Genomic DNA, 25,503 nt, shown 5'->3' on the forward strand with positions numbered 1-25,503 from the left:
CAAATATTGAAGCCAGAAATTGTTTCTGAGAGAACTGTTGTGCAAAGCGTGTACTCTGACACTGAGCAACGCTCTCCATTTTTCTGACTCTGTGCTATAAGTTTCCATTATATAATTCTGTTATCTGATACACTAGACTCTGTATAACAACACGGATCTGAAAATCTTCCCTTAAGGAACACGGGGCCAAACATCTAACTGAAGTTTATTAATAAAAATGAGTGAAATGCCTGGGCATTATTATTATTATTATTATTATTATTATTATTATTATTCACTACCTCCATGTGATTGGAGCCAGATTGTTAGGGCATAATAGAATCTGCATTCTGTACCTCTGGCATTTTGGCATGGAACTGAGAAATTTATGGTCATTATTGGGTAGATGTCACATGTTCTGTACCTTTGCTTTTGTTAGCATTCTTGCTCCAAGGAGAATAACTCTGCAGGATTGTTTTGGAGACTATGGGTTCAAAATGATTTTGCATTTTGGAACTGGAGTTCGCCATTGAGGCAATAATGAAAAAGCATAAGGATCCAAATTTGCAAGGGGACTATTTGCATCCAGCACGGCACTGTGAGTGTTCCATGCTGCTATAAATGTTGTCTAGTCTGGAATCCATCACCTGTGAATGTTGATAAGGTGAGGCAGCAAATGGAAGAGAGCAGTTTTTAAATCAAGCGCACGTGATAGGCAATGCAGCTCCCCCCCCCGTCAATTTATAGGCATAGGGAATGCAGAGAGAGAGAGAGAGAGAGAGAGAGAGAGAGAGAGAGAGCGCATCTAATTTCCTTTAAAGACGTAGAGTAACGCACAGTTGCCAAACCTGCTTTTGCAGGGGAAGGAGGGAACTAACCGTAAAGTAGTAAATATTTATGCAATTTGAATGTGTTCTAGCTTCTAGCAGAGGACAGACCCGATCAACACGTGGCATAGGAGGGGCCTCTTCCGCATCCCCCTTCGCTCAAATCCAAGGCAGTTCACGGCACAGGAGTAACGTGGGGCAGCAGTCCTGATCAGTTGAAACCACAGGAAGCGCTGCCATGGACTTCAGAGCCAGGTGAGCTCCACTCCGCTTACGAGGTCTTCTGGAGGGGGTCTCCAATCATACCCCGCAGATGAAATGAGCCATACCATCCAGTCTTCCTGTCTGCGGCGGCATTCGGTGGAAAGTGCTGCCCCCTAGCGCCCGCCGGCTGCAACTGGCCCAGACTTTCCAGAGCAGAGTTTTCCCTGGCCATATAAAACAGCCCAAGGCGGAGGAATCCGCGGAGCGAGGAGCGTCTTCTCCGTCCTCCTCCTGCGACCCCGCACCTGCCTCGCCGGCTACTTCTTACTCCGCCTCCCGTTCCTTCTCCGTCGGCTGATCCCGCGCCAGGTTTTCACTCTCGCCTCGCAGCGCCCCTCTCTTCCCTGTCTCTCTTCTCCCCGATCCAAAGCGGATTTCGAAAGGCTGCCCGCAACAGGCGGAGGCGGGCTCCGCGCCCTGGACGGGTCTGGGAGGCGGCGGCGGCGGCACATGGGGATGTGAGAGAGGGCGATGGCGAGGAGGAGGTGACTTTCCAGCTGCGCTCCGGATCCAGGGTCCCGTCGCCACCCGGAGCGCCCAGAGTGCCAAAGGCGGACTTCCCAAGGTGAGTGGCATAAGCCGAGGGCGAGGGAGGAGGAAGCGACTTGGGGAGGGGTCCTCAAAGGCGCTAGTCCTCAAGGCGCTCTCACCCGGAGTCCGTCCCAAGCAAGCAAATGGGGGGCGGGGGAGGAAGCATGCATAGGATCGGGTTGCGGGAGCTATGAGCTATGCAGCCGTCCCCACCCCCCACCGGCTCGCGGTTCAAATCCAATCCCAGCCCCTCTTCTCTTTCTGCAATATAGTGTTCATTGATGAGGGGGCGCGAAGTGCTTTGGACCCCGTACACACTGGCTGTCCAGAACGTGTGCCTCATCCTGTCATACAAGTTCCCGACCCAATCGAGGGATTTCTGACTTTGGCCGAGGTTTCCCGTCCTCCGAGATCCGTTGCTTCACCTGACTTGGAGCATGTGCAGATATTTTTATTTTTATTTGGCCCTTGGCTCTCATGTGTGCATGAGGGCTAGGGGAACCTGTGTTGCTGGACTCCACATGTTGCTGGGCTCCAGTTCCCATCATTCCTGACCATTGGCCAGTCCACCATCCTCTGCCGGGCCACAGGCTCCGCAGCTGGTGGCTGCAATTCAGAAAAGCGATCTTTCTAAAGCAGGAAAGGGGAAGAGCCCGTGGAAGTGGAGGAAACGGTTCTGCAGAAGCAGACAGGCAGGGCAGCCAAATTTTGGCTCTCAGCAATAGGGGAAGCTTCCTAAGTGGTTTGACCATGGGCCAGGCTGCGTTGGAAGGTGGTAGGAATCCCTTCAGTATTGTATTTGTTTATTTATGTTAAATTGCTATCTCGCCCTTCCTTCCAAAGGTATTTAAAGAGGGGCTAGAAACCTAGCTCTCAGAGATGCTGCGGGCGGCTGCATCCTGCATTGCAGATGAGCCCTGGGGTTGGGCTGGATGGCCTCCCAAGGTCTCTTCCAGCTCCATGATTCACTGAGTTAGTGTGGCCATTAAAGGAAGGACTTGGGCTCCCATGCAGTGAAATGAGCAAGAGCACCTCCAAACCAGCAGGGCTGGCATATTACTGTACCACAGTTTTGAAGTCAGTGTAGTTATGCATAATTACTTTGGAAAGAGGATTGGGCAGGAGGGTTCAAAGACCTTTAAGTCCAGAGTTTAAGATGACCTAAATGTACCACTTCACTGTCATGGTGGTGGTTGTCGTTAAATTCTGTGATTGGGGATTGTGTTCGCTGTATGTTACAGGGAAACGTCATTCAATGTAGACGGGGATTTATTATCTTTCCGGCCAAAAGGAAGCTGAACATAATACAAATCGGGGGAGGGGGTGGGGGTGGGGGATAGGCTCCTCTGTGTTCTCACAGCTGAGTCACTGGGCCAGGAAGCAATCAAAAGCAATATCTTGTCAATTTCAGCCAGCAATGCTACAAAATGCCTGGTCAAGAGTGGAGCATCCGTCACCTCCTTTAGATATTGCCAGAAGAGAATTAGACCACTGTGGAGGAACCAGTGGGACTTCTTCAAAGTTTCTTTCACCTATTGATGGAGGAGGGGGGCAGTTTATAGATTAGATTGAAGCACCAGCACTGGTCTCTTCCCAACTTCTGTTGTTCTTTCAAATATCTCCTTGGACATGACTTGCTTTGTGTACAAATCAATCAGCATCACTGTTTGCGTATAGCGCCTCCCTCGTCCTATTGTGCAGCGGTCCGTCTAACTAGGAAGGCAAACTGTACCTGCAGGAAGTCCCACTGGAATCTAAGGAAATGCCTCGGGATTGTGAGGTGTGAATATCAGATTTTCCCTAGTTAAGTGGTAAAGCATCTCAGTGTGTGCAGAAGGTCCCGGGTTCAAGCTGAAGTAGAACTGGGAGTGCTCCATTCTGAAATCCTGGAAAGTTGCTGTCAGTCAGTGAAAACAGCACTGAGCGGGATAGACCCATGTGTAGGGCAGTGTCCTATGTTCCTTTGGGAGAACAAACGTGGTGTAGCGGTTAACAGCTAGGACGTGGGATACCAGGGTTCAGAAAATCCCTACACAAACCTCTGATAAATCACTGGGAATGTATTTATTTTATATATGTCTCTGTTGATTTGCTCCAAGAAGCCCAAATAAGTGTGTGTACTGTCTTCTTCACAACAACCCTGCAAGGTTGGCTGGTCTTCGAAAGAATGACTGGCCCAGTGGTCAGTTAGTGAGCTTCATGACTGAAGGGGGGGACTTCCCCAAGAGCACCCCAAGCCCTTGTGTGATACTCTAACCACACTTGCTTATGTGAATTCACCTTATTCCAGCAACATGTGTAACTGCTGCAGATTGAAATGTGCAGATAGATGTAGATCTATATTCAGATGTTCATGCAGGCCCTGTCCAGAGGTGTCTTTTCTGAAGAAGATTAAGATACAGCTCCCCTTATAGTTCCACTCATTATTGCAGGTGGCAACAACTGGTTCGGGGCCAAGATGCTCCTGCTTCTGTGCCAAGGATTGAGCAAGGTAGCATTCAGGATTTCTTACAGGTTGGCAAAGTGAAGCATATCATTGAATTTAGGTTGATTTCTAACTTTGTCAGTATGAAGTATGCATTTGGAAATGTTCCTGTATCATACCACAAAAAGGCTGCCAGGTCACTACCTAGAAACCGTCCCCTGTGAATGTGCAGTATTTCTTAAGGACATGCTAGCCCACCATTCCTGGCCAACAGATGCTGGTAGTTTGGTTTCCCATGGACAGAACATGAAAGTCTGACTGTCGTCACCACTAGGGACTAAGCTGTCATCAAGAACATTCAGACACTCCTCAGCTTCTCCAAGGAGCACTTCTGCAGTGTGGGTGTTGGCAGGGTTCCAGCCTTAGCCAAGCGAGGCAGCAGGCAGGCATTCAGCTTTAAAGTTATGGATGCTGAGAAGGTGGTTCTAGTGTTTTGCAGATGCTAGTTCCATTCATTGCACTGCAGAGCTGCATAGGGTGGAGGAAGAAGCCACTCTTTTCAGCCCAAACTTCACCTTAATTAGTGGAGACGCCAGAATCTTGCCTAATCTGCTGATGCTACATAACTAAGGCTGCAATCCTAATCTCAATTACCTGGGTGCAGGCCCCTACTGAGCACAGTGGGACTTACTTATGAGTAGACATGTTTAGGACTGTGCTGTTACTCTGTAAGAGTTTATATATATATATATATATATATATATATATATATATATATATACACACACACACAGAGAGAGAGAGGGGTGTGTGTGTGCATGCATGAGTGCCAGCTAAAGGTAACATTTCCTATTTCTGATCACAAAAACTTCTAGTCTATAAAACCTTCTGCCACATGTTAATCTTCAGTGTCTTGCAGTCTGTATAGGCAGAGGCATGACATATAAATAAGAGACTCTGGGTAAAAATTATGCCAATGATGGCAGCTGCAGAATTAGGGAGCAGACACAGTTTTTTTAAAAAAATATAAATGTCTTCTAAACATAAAATATCATAAGAAGCCTCTCTGCTGGAGACTATGAAGATATTTTTAAACCATCAGCTGTGCAATGGGTTCTAATTTATTTACCACCACCAGCAGCGCTTTTAAAAATCATTTTATCACTGGCAGCTACATACCTCGCTCTTCTTTCATCCACACGGTGTAATAACTCCCAGAGTAAGCTGCATGCATTTCCATCTGTTTCATTTTCCTGGGGTGGGGGAGCTTCGTAATATGCGTTCAGCTCTCCCTGAAGATGTCAAGGCAAAGTAAACTCATAGCTTTTAAACTAGAGGAGAACCTGAGGTGTGATTTCCCCCCACTTTTAAAACGACCTATTTTCGTCAAGTAAGGTCCGTATAGTTAAAGCTATGGTTTTCCCAGTAGTGATGTACGGAAGTGAGAGCTGGACCATAAAGAAGGCTGATCGCTGAAGAATTGATGCTTTTGAATTATGGTGCTGGAGGAGACACTTGAGAGTCCCATGGACTGCAAGAAGATCAAACCTATCCATTCTTAAGGAAATCAGCCCTGAGTGCTCACTGGAAAGACAGATCCTGAAGCTGAGACTCCAGTACTTTGGCCACCTCATGAGAAGAGAAGACTCCCTGGAAAATACCCTGATGTTGGGAAAGATGGAGGGCACAAGGAGAAGGGGAAAACAGAGAATGAGATGGTTGGATAGTGTTCTCGAAGCTACCAGCATGAGTTTGACCAAACTGTGGGAGGCAGTGGCAGACAGGAGTGCCTGGCGTGCTCTGGTCCATGGGGTCACAAAGAGTCGGACACGACTAAACGACTAAACAACAACAACAATTTTCATCAAGTAAAGCCCATCAGTTTAGTGTCAGTAAATATGATTTCTTCAGCATCATAAGATATTCTGCATTCGTCTCAACGAACATGTGGAATTATCCTGCCATTTTAAAAGTTCCCCAGTGGTAAATTCTTCTTGCAGGCGCTTCCAAGTACTACTTTCACCATCCCACATGTTACAGATGTAGTTGTTTTGTGCCTATTCATTTCTCAAAGTCTTCTACCTTTCACATTGAGTGTTGCATTAGCTTCGTAGAGGTTTCTTTTGTCCTCGAAAAAATAATGTAAGCACTTACAAAACAGCTCCTTGGAAAACAACTACAGTTTTTCATAGACAAAGAGCAGAATACTAAGCACCGAGGAAAATCCGAAATGCTCTTGCTGCATCTTAATATTCTATATCTTCCATACCCTCCAACATTTCTCTGATGAAAATAGGGATGTCCTAAGGAAAAGCAGGACATTCCATTCCAGGGTCAAATCAGAAACTGGGACGGCTTCTGTAAATCCGGGATTGTCCCTGGAAAATAGGGACACTTGGAGGGTCTGGTGGTTCAATATACATTGAAACAGTGTAAAAGATAACTATATATATGAAGGGGGTGTCTTTTAGTTCCGGAAATAAGGTCCAAGAAGTCTCAGTTCTGCACACAAACCAAATAAGTAATTGCCAAGCTAGCCATGCAGCTAGCACGATTTTATTTTTTTTAAAGTAAGCTGCAAGCGTAGGAATGCAAACTGGATTTGGTCCCTGATAGCGTTGCCACCATTGTTCTGTACAAGACAGTGCGGGGGCTGTTGGGAGGCGATTTTTTTTCATCTGGTGCTGAAGTAACTTCAAAGCAATCCATTACAATCTATTGCAGCCGAACAGAATGGCCCCTCTAGAATTTGTCACGCATGCACATGCATATACATGAATTTGTAAATCTGTCCATGCTTGGTTATCCAGATCTTAAATGCATGACCTTTCACACACCTTTTCAAACACATGCATTTGGAGAGGATGCCTACCATATTTTTTGCTCTATAAGACTCACTTTTTCCCTCCTAAAAAGTAAGGGGAAATGTGTGTGCATCTTATGGAGCGAATGCAGGCTGCGCAGCTATCCCAGAAGCCAGAACAGCGAGAGGGATCGCTGCTTTCGCTGCGCAGCGATCCCTCTTTCTGTTCTGGCTTCTGGGATTCAGAATATTTTTTTGCTTGTTTTCCTCCTCCAAAAACTAGGTGCGTCTTGTGGTCTGGTGCGTCTTATAGAATGAAAAATACGGTAATTTAGCAGAGAGAGGGCGGGGGAGAGGGAGGGAGGAAGATGGAGAGAGAGAATACCTTAAATACAGGACAAAACTGTTTCTGTAAATGATGTAGCATTCTACATTGAAATAAGGACATCTTGTATTATACAGGACAGGTGACTTTAACTTTCCCCCTTGCTGCGACCCCAGTTTAGGTTGGTCGTCTCATGTTTTCTATTTGACACATACTATTTGACCATAAGTTGGTATGACTCACGATTCTAGCATCTTTACTCAGATTATTCAATACTTTTATAATACTTCAATACTATTATTCAATACTATTGTAATACTTCTGTCCCACTTTTGAGTATTCAAAAGTGAAATCTCGACTTGGGGCAATTTACAAAAGTAACTGTTGTATTAGTTGGTGGTTTTAATACTTAAGTCATTAAATGTAGCCTTTGTTAACAGCAGTGGCACAACAAATATTAATTAGTTTGTTTAAATGAATAATTATAAACCACTGAGTAATTTTATATAAAAAAGGCTATGTACAAAAAAGTAATTAAAATATCATAAAGCCATAAAATACAGATTAAATGACTGCCAGGGGCTTGTCCACACTTGTCCCATGCCTTGAAAGTACAGATCTGAGCAGTTTCCTGCTTGTTCTGCACTCTCCATCCACATGTCCAAGCAGTTTTGCCTTTGTCCCACCTCTTTCCCCTGGAAAACCTGCTCTTTAGCGATAAATTGGCAATCTGTGTAAAACCCAATTGTTGTTTGATCCGATTCAGTGCTAAAAATCTGGTTTCCCCAGAGGAAAGCAGTGGGGGCAAACCGAGGTGTCAATAAGCCCTGTTTCAAACTAATTCTCTAAACCTGCTTGGTAAAACAAGAATAAGCCCAAGACATGGTGAGCTCGCAGAACTGGCAGAAGCAACCATGGAGGTGGTTTCTTGAGCGATGCAAGGTTATTCTAAGGCTGGAGGACCAGAGAAGAGCAAGGTCACCTTCCTACAGGACCTATTACTATTCTGCAGCATGAAGGGTGGTTTGCGGCTGCTTTTTCTTTGAAATGGACACATTGATTGACTGATTAAGCAAGAGATCCACATGTCTGTCATGGATGCTTTAGCTGAGATTCCTGCATTGCAGGAGGGTTGGACTAGATGAACCTTGGATCCCTTCCAATTCTATGATTCTATGTAAAGAGTTGGGGGGGGGGTCCATTCATCTGAAATCATTAGATCTTCACTGAACTCCTGTGACACAAAAGGCATCATCACTCGTAGGAGAACACTGAACTTCAGTGGGAATGTGAGCTACTATTGCCTTGGCAACCTGAAGGCTTTCAAGAGATTATAAATCAACATGACAACAGTTGTATCTTAATAGCATGACAGTGAAGGTTTTATAATAATTAAATCCAATTTTGTTTTCTTGGATGGAAAATGGCTCATTTGGTGGGTGGGGGGTGGAATCACCAGGATGTTGTCAACCTAGGCACTACAGATCCTCCTAGTGTCCCTATTTTCCAGTGACGGTCCCAGATTTGGGGGGACCAGTCTAGCTTCTCTAGGGAGGGAGTTCTGAAGTCTGGGGGCAGCCACTGAAAAGGCCCTCTCCCACATCCCTATGAAGCATGCCTGTGAGGGTGGTGGAACCAAGAGAAGGGCCTCCTCTGAAGATTTCAGAATCTGGGCAGTTCATATGAGGGAATATGATCTTTCAGAGAGCTCAGACATAAGCTAAGTAGAGCTTTATAGGTCATAACCAGCACTTTGAATTGTGTCCAGAAACAGACTGGTGGCCCATGGAACTGTTGAAGCAAGGGAGTTGTAGACTTTCTTCCTTGCTTGATTGGCAGCGCCTGCAAACCCTCTTTTGGTCTGCCCACATCTTTACCTGCTCCACACCTGACTTCAGGTGTGGGGCAGGTGAGCCTGGCTTGTCCAGAACAGCCTCACAGGCCAAATGGGAAAGGCAGGTAGATCAAATTAGGCTCAGAGACTGAAGATCCCCTTGCACTACTATATAAGAAGGGCCAAGATCTCCAGGTAGGGCTGGGAGAGATTTTGTGTCTCATACCTGGAGAACTGTTGCCAATCAGTTTAGACAGCACTGAAGTAGTTGAATTGTTGGTCTTACTTGGTACAGTGGTACCTCGGGTTACATACGCTTCAGGTTACATACGCTTCAGGTTACAGACTCCGTTAACCCAGAAATAGTACCCCGGGTTAAGAACTTTGCTTCAGGATGAGAACAGAAATCATGCTCTGGCAGTGCAGTGGCAGCAGGAGGCCCCATTAACTAAAGTGGTGCTTCAGGTTAAGAACAGTTTCAGGTTAAGAACGGACCTCCGGAACGAATTAAGTACTTAAGCCGAGGTACCACTGTATAAAGTAGCTACCTAAGTGCAAGGTCCAACAGGCTTGTATATCATAGCCATTTTAGTAGTCTTTGTTCCACAATTTTAATGAGTCCAAGATAACATCAATGATGTTCCCAGGAGCAGCTCTAGCTACAAGCATCCTTTAGGCATCAGAAACAGAGAGGAGTGAGCTACCTGATAGCCCCAACCTTTCATACAGATATTGTTCGCATTTGGCAAATAGTGCCCACCAGAAATGCAGATTTGAATAAAATATTGGGGGGATGCAGGCAAGCCCCACACCACATAACCAATCACATGATGCGGTACATGCACACCATTTGAATGGCAATGCCCATCAATTTGGGGGGAGGGTAGCCCCCTCAAATATTATATTGGAGGGCCCAAAGGGACCTCAGTTGGCTCCTGTGGTGTCCACTGCCCTGAAGACATGAGCCAGTGGATTACTGGCAAGTCCTCATAAAAGGTGCAAGACGAAAGGCTTACAAGAAGCTGTTTAGATAAACTTTGCTAATTTGAGATTTCTGCTCTGCCTGCTAATTATTGTAATGGCTGTGGGAGGGATACCAATTACCACCTCTGTAGGCTACTTTGGCAGAAAATGGGGACATTTCTTCAGAGTGGTTCCCTGACGTGTAAGAGGTGGTACCACAATTAACTAGCAGGATATAAGGGGTGAAGGCAGAGGAAGCTTTGACTATTTAGTGACAGACGCCGACTCACAAAGGAAATGAAACAGATATATATACACAGACTGCTAGGATCCAACCATGTTGGCAGTGTGGCCAGCTCCTACTTTGGAATTTGAATCCTAGAGAAAATGGAAGGTAGCCAAGTCAAAGGAATTATGGCAATCATATCTCATGAATGTCCTAGTTTGTGAAAAGCCTTCAGATCAATGAGCAGTCTCACTGACTTAGTGCTATGTTACATGCATCCCTTGGTATAAGTGTCAGGGCTCAAGCCCTTCTAGCTATGCAAAGAATTCAGAACCATTGAAATATGCTTTTTAACCCCTTTACCTCTTTAGTTCAACTAACCCTTTCTCTCTTGCTGCTTTCTGCTTTACTGTCGTTACTCTCTTATGTTTCCTTTCCCTTTCCTATGCTATAAGCTGGTGTTTGAAAGCAGTGGAATACCCAAGGTGTTTTGACCATTAGATTTTGCTTGGAGACAGAGGGTCTTCTTCTGGTCTACCAAAATCAAATCCCTGGCTGGCAGTGGCTGGAGTTGATGGGGTCTCACTTCCACAGCCCCAGTGTTCGTACCACTCAGGGCAGACGTTGAGGGAGGCAGAGGAAAATATCCATTCATTGTGCGGGCTCTCAGGTTGGTGCAGCAAAGAAGCCCAGATCAGATCCATTGGATGACAGTGTTACACTGCCTTCCTGACACACACACACTCAACATCCCATTTCTGGGTTTCCCACTGGTTGCTGTAAGGGGGAACCTCACTGGATGCAACCACCACCTGCCTCCCATTTGGGCAGGTGCAATGAGGTGCTTGTCACTGGTGGGACTTCAATGCCACCAGCAGTGTGCCCTGATGGTGGAGTCTGGCAGAACCACCCCATCCAAACCCACTGCAGCGTGATGGATCAGGAGTTCAGATTGCTCTGCCCTGGTACTTTGGTTTAGTGATTCAGTTTATTTATTTATTTAAAGCATTAAAAACAGGAACATAGAGAACCATCTTTTATTCCTTCCCTCCCCCATTTCTCATCCAGTCCCCCAAAGCTTCACGTTATTAATGTCTACAGTGTGGAAATTATTTTTTTCCCCTCAGCCATGGTTCCACACAAAATAACTGGGGGCAATTCTCATCCAAATCATTTTCTTTTGGCTACCCAGGTGTAGCCAGTACAATGATCTCCAGATGTTGTTGGATTACAACTCCATCCAGCATGGCAAATGGTCAAGGATAACGGGAATTATAGCCTACAGTGATGGAAATTATAGTCTACATCGGCTACCATTTTGCTTAAAATTCAACACTGAAGGCCACTCAGCATGCTTCAATTTGACTGTCTAAACAGAAGATTTAAGTGTCAGCTGTCACGATACTTTCCTCCTGTGGAATGTTTCTTCCCCTTCTTCTCCTTGCTAAATCACACGCAGAGAGAAAGGGGCTGACATTTAGTAACTTGAGCTTATTATTAGGAATCTCCAGCTGCTGAAATCTGTGTGAAACATCATCCAGAGTCTGACAACCTGAAATACAAAAAGCCTCAAGGCAACAAGACAATTTTCTTTACTTTGTCACATCACTATGAGGAAATGATGGCATTAATGTAACCTTTTTCAAGGCAGCAATATTATTGAAGAAGTATATAACTGAGGCGAGCACTGGTGTTAAAAAGAAGGTCTCAGGGGCAAGAACTTTTCATTCAAGGAAGAAGAGATATTCATTTGTTCATCCATTCACCGTCTGAACAATTCCACCACTCCCAATGTTAGCCTTAGCTGCCTTTAAGCATTTCTCTTGTTCTGTCATTGCTTTTTTTTAAAGAGCTTGATTACACAATATGTTGTGGATACTCTGTGACACAAAGGTGAAGTTTTCATTCTCAGGAGAACTAATTACTTTAACTCATGCAACTGATAATTTTTCTATATTTCACTGAAAGAAGTCTTCCCAACTGCGTATCTCCTTAATATTAGTTGAAATTCAGGGACTATTACTGAGGGCTAGAATCCATGTCTAGCATGGAGCCAAAGGAGGGAAGAACAAACTCAGGCTCCAAATTGTTAGGGTTATAAGGTTCTTATAATAACCAGCTGGGATGGGAACAGGCTGCTCACAGATCAGAAACAGGCCCTGGGAGTCCCTGAGAAATACCCTGGTGACCTGACATTTCCTGGAGGTGGCTTCAACATAGCCAGAGCTTATTGACCTTACAGAGTGGGGCCTCAGCCTTCTAAGGCCTGTTTGGAATCTGTTGGTTTCTTGTCACTTGTGTTAGTTGGGGTCTAGTTCAGGCTTCCTCCACCTCGGCCCTCCAGATGTTTTTGGCCCACAACTCCCATGACCCCTAGCTAGCAGGACCAGTTGTCAGGGATGATGGGAATTGTAGTCTCAAAACATCTGGAGGGCCGAGGTTGAGTAAGCCTGGTCTAGTTGATACCATCAAGGCCAGAGCAGATAGTATGGGTCTGAAAGAGTCAGTCAGGGGTAAGGAGGGCTCACCAGTTGTTGAAAGCAGCAGTGACTTGAGATGGTGATTTCTCAGGAGAAACATCTGGCATACATGTGTTAACTCAGGATGTCCTCCAGATGTTGTTCAACTCCCATCATGCTTGACCATTGGCATGCTATCTGGGGCTGTTGGGAGTTGGAGTTCAACAACAGCTGGCCCAGAGGGTCATACAAGGTTGGTTCTCCATTTTTCATACTTATTGTGCAATCCTTGAGAATGTGTATTTTGCTGACAATGAAAGAAAACAGGCTTAATAGCTGAAAGTCTGGTCTGCAAATCAGGGGAGTCCTGCTATGAATAGCTTTCCACACTTGGCTGAATTGCAGAAGGCCTCTGAGGCACTAGAGAGGCAAAACACACACCATGCTGAAGAGCCTGCCTTTTCTTCTGTTTTTCAGTCAGCTAATACAAAGATGGTCTTGTTATAGCATCCCTAGTGAAAGCCCTTTCTAAAGATTTTAAAAAGAAGTTTAATGAAGGTAAGGAAACAATGCAATGCAGGAAGGCAGCACATTCAAATTTTTATATTCATTGAGGAAATAATTGTCCACTGCCAGGAAACGAACAAGAATCCATTTTATAAAACATCTTTAGGCTGCAGTACTATACTCACCTAGGACTAATGTGACAGTAGAGATAGAGAAGGAATTCAGTTCACATTTAAAGGTGAACCTACTTACAGGTAATTCATACTTTATTAAACAAATTGAGTACCAAAATAAAGCCATCATTTGAAGTTCACACTTCCCTGAATTTTTCAATGCAGTCCTCCAGCCAGTGTTGACAGAGATGCATGTATTAAGGGGAAATCTACATTAAAATGAATATATTCATTAGTATAAAACACAAAAATGCATTATATTAGCGGAAATTGGTTGCAAAAATATGTACGTTAGTCAAAACTGCATGAAAAAAATTGTTTATTACAGGAAATTCACACTAAAATGCCTGCAAATTTTCAAAGTAACGTGGAAAACTGAATTTAAGAATGGGAAGCTGAGAGAACCGGAATTGACAGATCCATCTATTTCTATGTCCCATTGTACTTAATGAGGCTTAACATCTAGGTAGATGGGTAGAGGATTGCATTATACATTGGACTACTTTGAATTCTTACTGTCCGTAATCCTGCAAATAGCTTTTTAAAAAACACAAAACTTAAATTTCACATTAAACTGTACTCTCTGTCCTCACAAACACAAAGATCACTTTTTCCAACTACCCAAAGCTAGTTGAGGTATAGTTTTCCAAACCCACCCGCCTTACCAAAATTCCTGGTTGACCCAAACATTATGATATATATGTAAGAAAATGTAACTTTTCCTCATAGAGGAGTTGCTCCATCCCATTGCCCTTTACTGAACCTTTTCCAGCTCTATACTATATATATTTTTGAGGTGAGGGGACCAGAACGGTACACAATATTCCAAGTGTGGTTGCGTCATCGATTTGTACAACAGCATTTAGATATTAGCAATTTTATTTCCAATTCATTCGTAGCATGGAATTCGCTTTTCTTTCACATGTTGGGTGCCCATACATACTGGGCTGAGGTAAGGTCCTTCCGTCAACTATAGCAGATCCTGCCTCAATAGAGCAAATGAGACAAGGTGTAGCGATAAGACTGATGTAAGGCCACCTGATATTTTTGACCCGTGAATGCAGAATGGTTTGCTAGGCAAAATTGGGGGGGGGGGGTCCTTGGGAACTTGGTCATTGAGAGAACTCGAGTCTTATTTTAAGGCCAGAGTGTGAGGTTTAGTTTCAAAGCGCATGTTCCTGTGACATTTCACAGTTCCTTGAGAGATGTGATTCACTAGCCCCCACAAGCCCCATGTGCAGCGTGTATCCAGCACTAATAAGACAACTTGCTTTTCCTTGGGGAACAGAGTCACTGTCCTACAAACAACCTACTCTTTGGCCTTCTTTGACTGGCTGCAAAAAGGGACTTGCTCAGTTTCTGCATTCTTGGAGATGACATTTAGCATGTCTAAGAAAATTTCGACTAAAAAAAGAGGGGGCTGATAATATACAGAAGAGGGCTGAAGTGATGTGGCATATCGAGGAAGATTATTGGATTCGGGACAGTAGTTGTGGGCACACATGCGCGCACACACGGTAGATCTCAGAAGTTCCGGTACTCAGGAAGGTTGGGCTACTGGCCAGGCTGAGCAGGACACACACATTTTTAACCTGTCCCCCCCCACACACAACTTGGAGCAGAAGACTTGTGTGTCAAACATTTTTTTAAAAGAAAATAGCTGCGCACACAGATAAACAAATGTATGCCTGCGATGGACCTTAGGTTTCTGGGAATCGAGGTGGGTTAAGGAGTTCTAATTTAGGGATGGGGACAACAGTACACAGTACAGATACATCCTCTCACGTGCCTCCTCTCAGCATGGATTGAAAAAGATTGAGACAGAGTTCAGTGTTTATGTGTGGATGGACGTGCATGAAAGCACACATGGAAAAATGGGATCTGTGTAACCCATTTGTGCATCAACACTCAGGTGTGTGCACAGCCATAGTCCCAGCTTATCCAGTTCTCTTTCTTTTTACTGAAAGAAAACAACAAGCTTCTGATCTTTGAACAGGGTAGTTATAAAATTTTTATAACAGAAGCAGACTGGGGCCTGGATTGTTTGTTTCCTTTTCCTCTCCCCTCCCCCCCCAAAAGAAAACTGCACCAAGAGGTGTTGGGTTGGGAAGAGTGTTACCTATTTCACACTTATCCCTCTGACAACGTTATGACTGTTGGACGTACCTAAATTTTTGCATCAGACCTATTGCATAGATTTCACACGTATGCTCAAAAATGCACAAACAAGCATTAAAAACAACAACAAAGGCAATATTCTGCCCATGTTAAGCACATTATGCCCCACTGGTCTCAATGGTGCTTAATTCTCATTTAATGGGCCATAGGCTAAAAATCTGAACCCACTTACCTGGCAGTAAGTCCCATTAATCTCCATGGAACTTACTTCTGGGTGGAGCAGCACTGGAAAATGTACATCTCTGGGTTTGATAGGCATAAATTAACAAGTTAATACAATTCCCAGTCCTCTTCACCTAGCCAGTCTCTAAAGACTCCCCCTTTAATGGCCATTTAAGCCATTGTGGACACAGTTAATCTTTCTTTTTCACTTCCTTCATTTTAACTAACACACACACAACTTTTAGCTCAGCCTCCAAAGTGAAGGCTCAGGTAAGCTGATATTTGGGAACTGTATGGTTGACAAAGTGGACCCTGCAGCTTGGAAGATTAACTGTTTCCAGAAGGACTTATTATTGCAGCAAGTTGCTTTCGGCTGTAAAGACCATGCCCGTGATTTATTTGCTTGTTTGCACCATATTAAAAGGATGATTCATAATGTTTAACTTGCTAGAGGTGGTTGTGGCTAAAGGTTGCTGTGCTTTTCAAAAAATTAAGCACTTCTAGGAAAAGTGTCTGTACAGATTGTGCCATCTTACCGACAAGCCTCCTCATTGATCTGTGCTGGCTGTGAGCGCTCTTGCACTGAAATTTGCTGTAACAAGAGAAAGTGGAAGAAGAAATGTATAAACTCTTTATCCCCCCACCCCAATCTCGCTGCTTCAGGCCTGCTATTTGAACTCAGTTTGAGGCTACAGTTTCTGCTTGTCTTAGTTTTATGCTGTTCTGCCCATCCGTGCCATTTCTCTGAGTACAGTCATTAATTTCTGAAGAGAGAATTGCCAATGCTGAAACAATGTTTGGTGGAAGAGGTTGGCTGTAGATATTCTGGGGTGGTCCAAAGATGTCCTCTGTGAAATTTCAGAGGGGGGTTCCTATTGGTTCACATCTTCCAAGGCATTCAAAATAGATTCTGGGCATACAGAGATCCCATCCCCTAGCTTAATCTCAAGCCATTTAGAGTCTAAACCAAATCCAAAGAAAGGCCATTGCCCCATTCAGTTTGATGGTGATTAATAGCACGATCCTAGGCATGTTCACTCGGAAGTAAGTCCCAAATTCCATAGGGCTTATTCTTGGGCAAATAGCTTTTAGGTATATATTTATTCTTTCCCAAAATTTCTAAGGACTATAGCCTTCCCAAAGTGGGTTACATTAATGCATTAATATATATTTTTTAAAAAACAACCATCCTCAAGGTTTCAAAATTGCCTCTGTAGGAAGACATGCTGCAATATTGTGAAAGCAGAGTTGAAAGTATCTCAGCTGAGAAGTAAACTTGCTTTCCTTGCAAATATGCAAAAAGTCATCCATGCTTTTTTGTTTGTTATTTAAATGTGTGCATACAGTTTTGGGGGTGCAACTGCAATCTGAAATTTGAGGTTGTGTAAGGCAGAGCCTACAGTTCAGCTGAGCTTTGTCATTATTTGCCCTCTCTGGTTTGATTACCGAGTTCTGTCTCCCTTTTGCCCAGGACAAATAAAGGCTGTTGGAGAGGGTTTTTTTGCTTTTTTAACAAGTTTTTTTGGCGGGGAAACAGTCAGTGCAGAAAATGGAAGGGGACGCTTCAGTGGAATGACTAAGAATTAAATGTATGCATCTAGTTCCATGGGAAACAGGGGGGTGTGGGTGTGGGTGTTTAGGGCATGTGACAGTGTGGATCTGGGCTTCCCCGCTACTGGAACATAGTCTCTGACAGCTTTCTGCCTGAGTAATGCAGTCCTTGGGTCTCAAAAGGTTCCCAAGCCTGGTCAACACCGATTGTCAGTGCTCTCTACAGTCTCAAGCAGAGGTCCTTCCTGTTATGTATTGAAGTTCTCACCCTGGCCACCAGGGGTATTGTGTATATAGTTTTCACTCAGGTCCACGTCAGTTAATTTAGGCGGGAAACCCTGGGGTATTGTTGTTACAATGTTGATAGCCGGCTGCATATAAAAGCAGTTCAGTTCAGTTCAGTTCAGTTCCAGCTTACTATAAAGAACCACTTGGAGAAATCTCTGTGTCGTCTGCTTTGTCAACCCGCTACTTAATACTTCCCATCGCCTATTTCATGATCGTTTTAACTGGAAGAACCTACTCTATGCAATGCATTTGCTTTATCACTGAGGTATGGTCCTCCTGAGAGCTCACAAAGAGGGCATAAAAATTATGGCTGCCGCCACTACCCGGTCATTTGCCTCAGCACTTACTACACAGAGGTTTGAATGTGGACATTCCATTTATCAATCATAGCTCATAACTATTGATGAATGTCTTTGTATATCAATATGTCTATTTTTAAGAGTCATTTAAGCTGCTAGGAAGCATAACCACAGTGAATGTTTTTAATGGTTTCCTGCCGCACATCTTACAGCACTTTGTGAAAGCTGAGTTCCTGCTGGGAAGGGAGATAGGAAGAAAACCCCCACCTAACCCTCAATCAGCTGATCAGTGATGTCATACATGACAGTGCCAGGCATTGATTTGGTAGTGCATACAATACAAAGTGCGGAATCTCTGCATGTACATTCCACAGCTGCTAATACTGTCTGGCGTATCCTGCCTCCCACCACCACCTCCTCCTCAGCTTTTGGGCTGCTCATGCTAATTTTTGCCACATAATTTCACATTCTGATGCAACAAGCAAGGATTCAGTTCATGAATCAAGCTGTCTTGACTTGCTTCTTTTTTGAAAGACAGAATAACATGTTGTAAATAAAATCAATACATCTAGAAAGCAGAAGCCAGAAGACCCCTTTTAACAGAAAAGTCAAAACCTAGATGTAAATATTGACTAATGAAAAACAGTGTGTGCCTGGGGACCTTGGACTAATTTGGTATGATTAGCTCCTGGTTAATTCTGCTAGCATTATTTCCCTCAAAGCTGAATATTTCAGAAATAAGTATGGAAGGTTTTCTATGAATGAGAACTCTGTGTGTTTGTGTGCAATAGAACTCATAGAGCTCTAGATCTGAGTATTTAAATAATTATAACACTACTGTTTTCAATAGCTTCAAGTGTCAAGGCAGAAGTTGGTTCCAATTCCTTTATTTTTTGCCTCATTTACTGCATACTTCTCATTCAGTTCTTTGGTTTTATTCAAAATATGGGTCACCCTGTATTTTAGAAGAACAGACAGCAGCAAGATTTTTAATCGTGAGATTTAAATAGTGTGGGAGACAGAGCATGGGAAATTTGTTTAGGAAATGTAGGTCAGATCTGAGAAACATAGATGGTATTCACCTAAGTAATAAGTGTAAGTGAAAAGACTTCTGTTCGCACAACAGAACTTCTGCCTGTCCTCTCCACATGCATGCCTCATGTGATCCTCAAATCTGCTCTAGAGGTTTGGTGGAACCCCCAGAACAGATGTAGGGGCTGCACAGGGGAAGAAGAAGGGTAGAAGTCCCATTCTGGAAGCACACAAGGAGCTACTTAGCAGAACCCATAGCCAATTAAAGAACTTGAGAAAATCCACATTAAAAAGGAGTTTGTTACAATATCAAGTAGTTCAGGACCATGGAGAGCAACCCAAATCAATATCTGAACCAGCCATCCGCAATCTGGTGGCCTTCAGGTTTTGGGACTACAACTCCCATCAACCCCAGCCCATTGTGGTCAATGGTCGGGGTGATGGGAGTTGTAGTTCAACATCATCTGTAGGGGAGCAATGCAGGAAAGTCCAATTTGAAGAACACAAGAGAAGACCCGTACCTCTTTTTATTTATTTCACAAAACTGTAAAAAAAAAAAGACTTCAAATTGGTTTACAAAGAGTAACTAAACATTATGTTAGCTGTGCCTTCAAATGCATGCTTTTTTAAAAAAAAACATTGCCACTGTGGGGACCCGGTCCAGACTAGGAGTTCCTAATGTGGGGTGAAGAGGGTGGCATTCAAGTAAATGAGATTTCCCCCCCAATGCAGATTGCAGGTGTGGGAATGCAGGTGTGGGATCATAGCAGGGTACAAATGATTAAACCCCATCCGGCCACCCACACTAGACTCCCTGTCTGAATTAGGCCCCCGCACTGTCATTTTGTGTTTTAAAAAGACCCTGAACTTAAAAGCGCAGCTGCATAACTCATGTGATACTTGCTTTCCTCCTAAAAATCCAGAATTACATGTTTAAAGCAAATGCTTAGAAAAGTGGGCACGTAAGTAATATATTCAGTTGTCTATACAAGATCCATATTAGCCTACCAGCTGGAATGGTTCACCTATATCAATTACATAAAACACACAGAGGGATGATGTGTGACCATCAGGCAACCTTGTTTTCCTTTTCCAGATCTCAGTAGTGCTCAATGTGTAAAATATTCAGTGCTGGGAATCTATGCCCTCTGAGCTGGAAGCCTTTTCCCATGACCCCAGATATATAAGTGTTGTTCTAACAACTCATATGTAGACGAAAAGCACTCTGCACCTGTTCAGAGGCACGATCCCATTCTATCAGTGTATAGATTCAGAGAAAAAACACAATTAATGACTAATTTGGAAGACTGAGGTCCCATCTTTTTAAAAAGATTCCTGCAGCCTATCACTGGTGAGTCACAGAAAATTAAGCAGTGAAGCTGGTTCTGCCTGCTGATCTTCCTGTGAAATATGGCACCATGTGACCAGAATATGTTCCTTAGGACGGGAACTAACCCCTTGGAAGTGTAAATTCCAATATACTGTTGTAAAATACAAAATAGTAGGGTTCTAGAACATTTGCAGGGAAGAAAGGCGTATTGCTTTTCTTTAGGAAGAACTATTAATTAAAGTACACTACATGTTCCATTTTGTGTTTGACTCCTTATAATGAACAAAATTCAGTGCTTCCTGGTTTGTGTGTGGGTAGACTACAAGCAACTCTCTGATTTAAGGTCTGACCCTCTGCACATTTCAAACATTCCCACACTTGGTCAAAGGCAATTTATCCCTTTTATTTATAAAATGTGATGTTTCCTAAAGACAGTGCTTCCCTGGGGAAAAAGCAGAACCATTCCAAATATGCTGAACTTCAATGAATCTCAGAGGCTTCTGTTTTTTTAACAGGATGCTCCTTGGGGAGTTCTTGTGGTTTGCCTCCATTTTGCTTTGAATGCTTGTTGCATGGAACCTTTCTTTGGGGGAATATCTGAATCCACAACCTATAGAAATATTGCCATGTATCAGGACTTGGGTGTGCCCTGACCCCAGAGCCTAGGAGTTGTCAGGTGGAAATTCAGTCCATGCACCACCGATATCTAACTCAGGCCAAAGGAAGGCACTGCGGGTCTGCCTGACCATCAATGAAATCTCCTAGCAGCTATAGGCCAGAGCAAGTCAGGTGATGCGCCCTGGCCTCATTGTGCTTTTTGGCCTTCAGGAGCTGCCTGTCTTCGTACCTCCACCCCCTAAGCACACAGTTGTGCAAAGCCTGATATAATTATTTCCTTCACAGGAAGCATGTTGTTATTAATATAATAATATAGCCATATTCAAATCTCTAAATGGCTGTCAAATGGAAGATGACGCAGGCTTTTTTTCTCCTGCTCTGAAGAGTAGGGCCCGAACCAATGGCTTCAAATTACAAGAAAGGAAATCCTGACTTAACATCAGGAAGACCTTTCTAACATAAATGAGACTCTCCACAAGCTGGCCTTTCATTTCTCTTGCAGCCCAACAAGTTCCTATATCTCAAGCTATAAAGAAGCTGAAAGTCTAAACATCTTGTTACAAATGATCATCCAAAGTCATGTACAAAGACTAATAGTGAGTGAAAGAATAGTTCTAAAAACACGATTAAAGCTTTCGTGCTTGTTAGTGAACTCTCACAGCAGTGGTCTGCATCCGACAAGGAAAGCAGCGAAGTCGCAGGCAAAAAAAGTACGTATGGCTGTGTGTGTTGCAAAGACTTACTCAGCGGGATACATGGCACGTTCACAATAATTAGAGCACACCGCATAAGCTCTGAAAACAGGAATGGGCTGTGTACACAAAATTTTATTTTTGAGGTGAAAAATCATTAAACCTTTGCTTGACAGCATCTTATTATAAAGTCTGTATTTTTAGACTGTTCAAAAGATTGACACCTAAATGTGAAAATATGTTATGAAAAGCTAGCATGCATTAGCTTAAGTATGGCTTTTCTGAAACATTTTACCTCTTGAAGATACCACTTGAAGTAAGTCGATTAATTTGCTTGTATTACCACAAATTTTGTGTAGCCGTGAAGAATAAAGTTCAGATTTGACTCTGCTATGAATGTATTAAACATCAGATTTATCTGAGACAGAACTTACTTACAGAAATCTCTAACACAACCTAAAGTTCTTAGGAGAAGCTTCCCATTTTATTTTATTTTATTATTTTTGGAATCCTTATTAAGGGTTTGTCATCATGCAAAGTTTGTTCTGCAGATGCGTGAAGCAGTGCCTTTTCTGTTGTGGCACCCCGGTTGTGAAATGTGCTACTTACAGGATTCCACCTGTTTACATCACTCCTTAATTGTAGGTGCCTAAGCAATCCTTTCTATTCCACAAAGCCTTCTGCAGTGGGTCGCTAAGGAGGTCTTTGGTTGTTTCATAATTTAGTCTGGGTGTTCAATTTGTATCTTGTTTCAAATATTGCATTTTTTTAAAAAAAGAATCTTTTTTTGCCGCTTTGGGTATTCTTTAAAACAAATAAAGAAAAGCCGTCTTTAATACTTTATAAATAAACCAATAAATTTGGAAGATCTGCTATTAAGAAACATCCTTTTATCTTCCAGGAGCAAGCAGCAAACTGGAGGGGAAAGCAAACTGGATCTGAGGGGAAATGTGACATTAGGATTTCGTATTCCAACTCCGAAGTATCCTTAGTGATCTTCCAGAATGGAGGAACTTTAAAGCTTGGCACTGCCAGGACCTAGGAGGCACCGAACAGTTTGTATTGGTCTGAAAAGATGAATCACACCAACTTCACACCAGAAGCCGACGTGGCTGTCCGATCCAAAACTATCACCGAAAACATGCTTATTACCGTGTCTCTGTCCATAATTACAACCTTGACAATGCTGCTGAACTCTTCCGTCATTTCGGCAATCTGCCTGACGAAGAAGCTGCACCAGCCTGCCAACTACTTGATCTGCTCACTGGCTGTTACGGACCTGCTTGTCGCCGTTTTGGTCATGCCCTTGAGTATCACATACATCGTGATGGAAAGGTGGACTTTGGGATACTTCCTGTGCGAGATATGGCTGAGCATAGATATGACCTGTTGCACGTGCTCGATCCTTCACCTTTGCGTCATCGCGCTGGATCGATACTGGGCGATTACAAATGCGATCGAGTATGCCAGGAAGAGGACGGCCAAGAGAGCTGGAGTTATGATTGGCACAGTGTGGACAATATCCACGTGCATCTCCATGCCTCCTTTGTTTTGGAGAAACCACAGCGCCGACACCAATTCCAGCGAGTGTCAGATTCAACACAACCACGTCATCTACACCATTTACTCTACGTTTGGGGCCTTTTATATCCCTTTGACCCTCATATTGATTCTCTACTACAGAATCTACCACGCGGCAAAGAGCCTTTACCAAAAACGAGGGTCGAGCCGGCACCTCAGCAGCAGGAGCACCGACAGCCAAAACTCATTTGCGAGTTGCAAGCTCACGCAGACCTTCTGCGTCTCAGACTTCTCCACATCAGACCCGACCATGGAATTTGATAGGATGCATGCTTCGGTGAGGACCTCCCCCTTTGACAACGACCTGGATTTGGTTGGAGACCGTCAACAGATTTCCAGTGTGAGGGAGCGAAAGGCTGCACGCATCCTGGGCCTCATTTTAGGCGCCTTCATTTTGTCTTGGCTGCCATTTTTTATCAAGGAGCTCGCTGTGGGCCTTCAGCTTAGCACCGTATCGGCGGAAGTGGCTCACTTTCTGACGTGGCTGGGTTATGTGAATTCTCTTATCAATCCTCTCTTGTACACTAGTTTTAATGAAGATTTTAAACTTGCCTTTAAAAAACTCATTAGATGCTGGGAACACTCTTAAAAATGATTATGGACAGCTACCATGTGACTTATTGGCCTTAAATATGAGCTGTGGGGGAGGGAGGGGATATCTGAAACTGGAAACCTGTTTGAGTTTATTTATTTATTAGCTTCATTTGGAGGTTTTTTGCTCATAAAAAGGGCTTTGTTTTGCTTGTCTTTTTAACTTAATTGCTCCTTAGCTTGTAAATCTGTACTGCTGTTTTCTACCTCTCTGTACCATGAGCATATGAGTTTCTATACTATGAGTCTGAAATACATTTAATTACACAGGCCTCTTCCCCACACACCGCTCTCTTATTTTAAGACAACACATGCAAAATAAAGAGCCCTGTTCAAAAGTTGTATTGCTGCCACTTCTAATAAATGAATAGCCCTATCCCCCCTCCCAGGCACACTGACACTTCAGAATAGCAGCCGTTATTTACAACAGAGGGCCTAGTACACAGACCCACTCCTCGTTCTTGCTCAAACTAGCCTAGCCTGAATGTGATCTGGTGCCTCTCCCTGTAAACATTGGCTGACATGCCATAGGGGATGGGAATGAACCCACTTCTAAAGCACAGCTGTGCCTATGAGAGAGAATACCTTATAATTTCTTTCAAAAATTATAACTATACAGACAGGCATGCTGTATATGTGGTCATATCCAAAGCAGTCAGCCTCTTCGTGCAAAAACTTTCACCTGTGCAATGGAGCTTCCTGTCAGGACTGGCTCCAGGTTTTGGGGGGCCCTTAGCCCTCCTCTTCCTCTTTGACCCCCCTCTCCCTCTTGGCCCCAACCATGTGACCAAACTATACTGGCAGGAGAGAGTTTTAGGACACGATAACTGTACATTGATTAACATTTCCACATGCAGTGCTATTTTTCTAGAAAAAGAGGTGCCAACACTCACCATGAATGCCTCGCTTGTTCTCTTAGAATGCCAATGGCACCTGCCTGAGAGGTACCGGAACTTAGTTCTGGCGAGTTCCAGCAGAAAAAAGCCCTGTCTACACAGAAATAAATCCCTCTGTATATCAAGGGCCTGATGAGCAGGTACAAGATTGCAGCCAAAATTGGTTAGTCTTGCAGGTGCTATGCAGGACTGTTCACAAGAAACCTAAAAAGCTTCCAGAGTATCCCCTCCACCCCAGGCTGTTCACTTCCACATCTTTTTTTCAAGAATGTGAAGTAAGGTGAAAGGATATTAGTGGCTTAGGGCTCAAAGACCAGGGTCCAAATCGCCACTCAGTCATGAAGTTGACTGGGTAACCCAGGGCTAGTCACTGTCTCTCAGCTGAGACCTCACAGGGTTGTTGCGAGAATCCAATAGGGGAAGAGAAGAAGCATGGATGCAACCTTGAGTTCCTTGGAGGAAAGTTGGGCCATCAGTATAATAAGAAGCAAATAAATAAGTCTGTCTCTACCCCGCAGGTCCCAAAAGCCTAATAATGGTCCCACTAAATCCAATAAGGCCATAACAAGCTGGGGGTAATAATTTAATCCTAGAATTTAAAGAGACACGCCTTTGAAGAGATACACATAATTGGGCGCATAACAAGAAGAAACGAAACAGGTGAGTTCCCCCTTGCCCCTGAGGCTCCAAACCAAGCATATTACCTGCCAGCAAGCCTCATTCAACACAGTGGGAGTTACTTCTAATTCAATATGCATTGGATTATGTAATGATAGGTAGGTTTCACCTTAACAATGTCTTCTATGAAGTAGTGAAGGCAGGGAGGAGAAAGAGTTGTTAACCAAGAACGCATGCATGCTTGTTTTCTCCCCAGCAAGTGAACCAACCGCTCTTCAGCTCTCTCCAATGGGTTAGGAGGAATACCTGGAAATGGGGGTTGATGCTGGAGGGCAAAAGTGGCAAAAAGTT

General features: G+C 43.7%; 1 protein-coding gene across 1 annotated transcript; it reads left to right on the forward strand.

Annotated features, from left to right (window-relative positions):
- Positions 1 to 800: 800 nt before the first annotated feature.
- Positions 801 to 25,503, forward strand: HTR1E (5-hydroxytryptamine receptor 1E). The gene is made up of 2 exons (XM_053381410.1): positions 801 to 1,635; positions 22,368 to 25,503. Exon 2 carries the CDS (start codon positions 22,542 to 22,544, stop codon positions 23,634 to 23,636), a length of 1,095 nt encoding a protein of 364 aa, XP_053237385.1. The 5' UTR covers positions 801 to 1,635; positions 22,368 to 22,541; the 3' UTR covers positions 23,637 to 25,503.

This window comes from Podarcis raffonei, chromosome 3 (assembly GCF_027172205.1).
Source record: "Podarcis raffonei isolate rPodRaf1 chromosome 3, rPodRaf1.pri, whole genome shotgun sequence".
Lineage (NCBI taxonomy): Eukaryota > Metazoa > Chordata > Lepidosauria > Squamata > Lacertidae > Podarcis > Podarcis raffonei.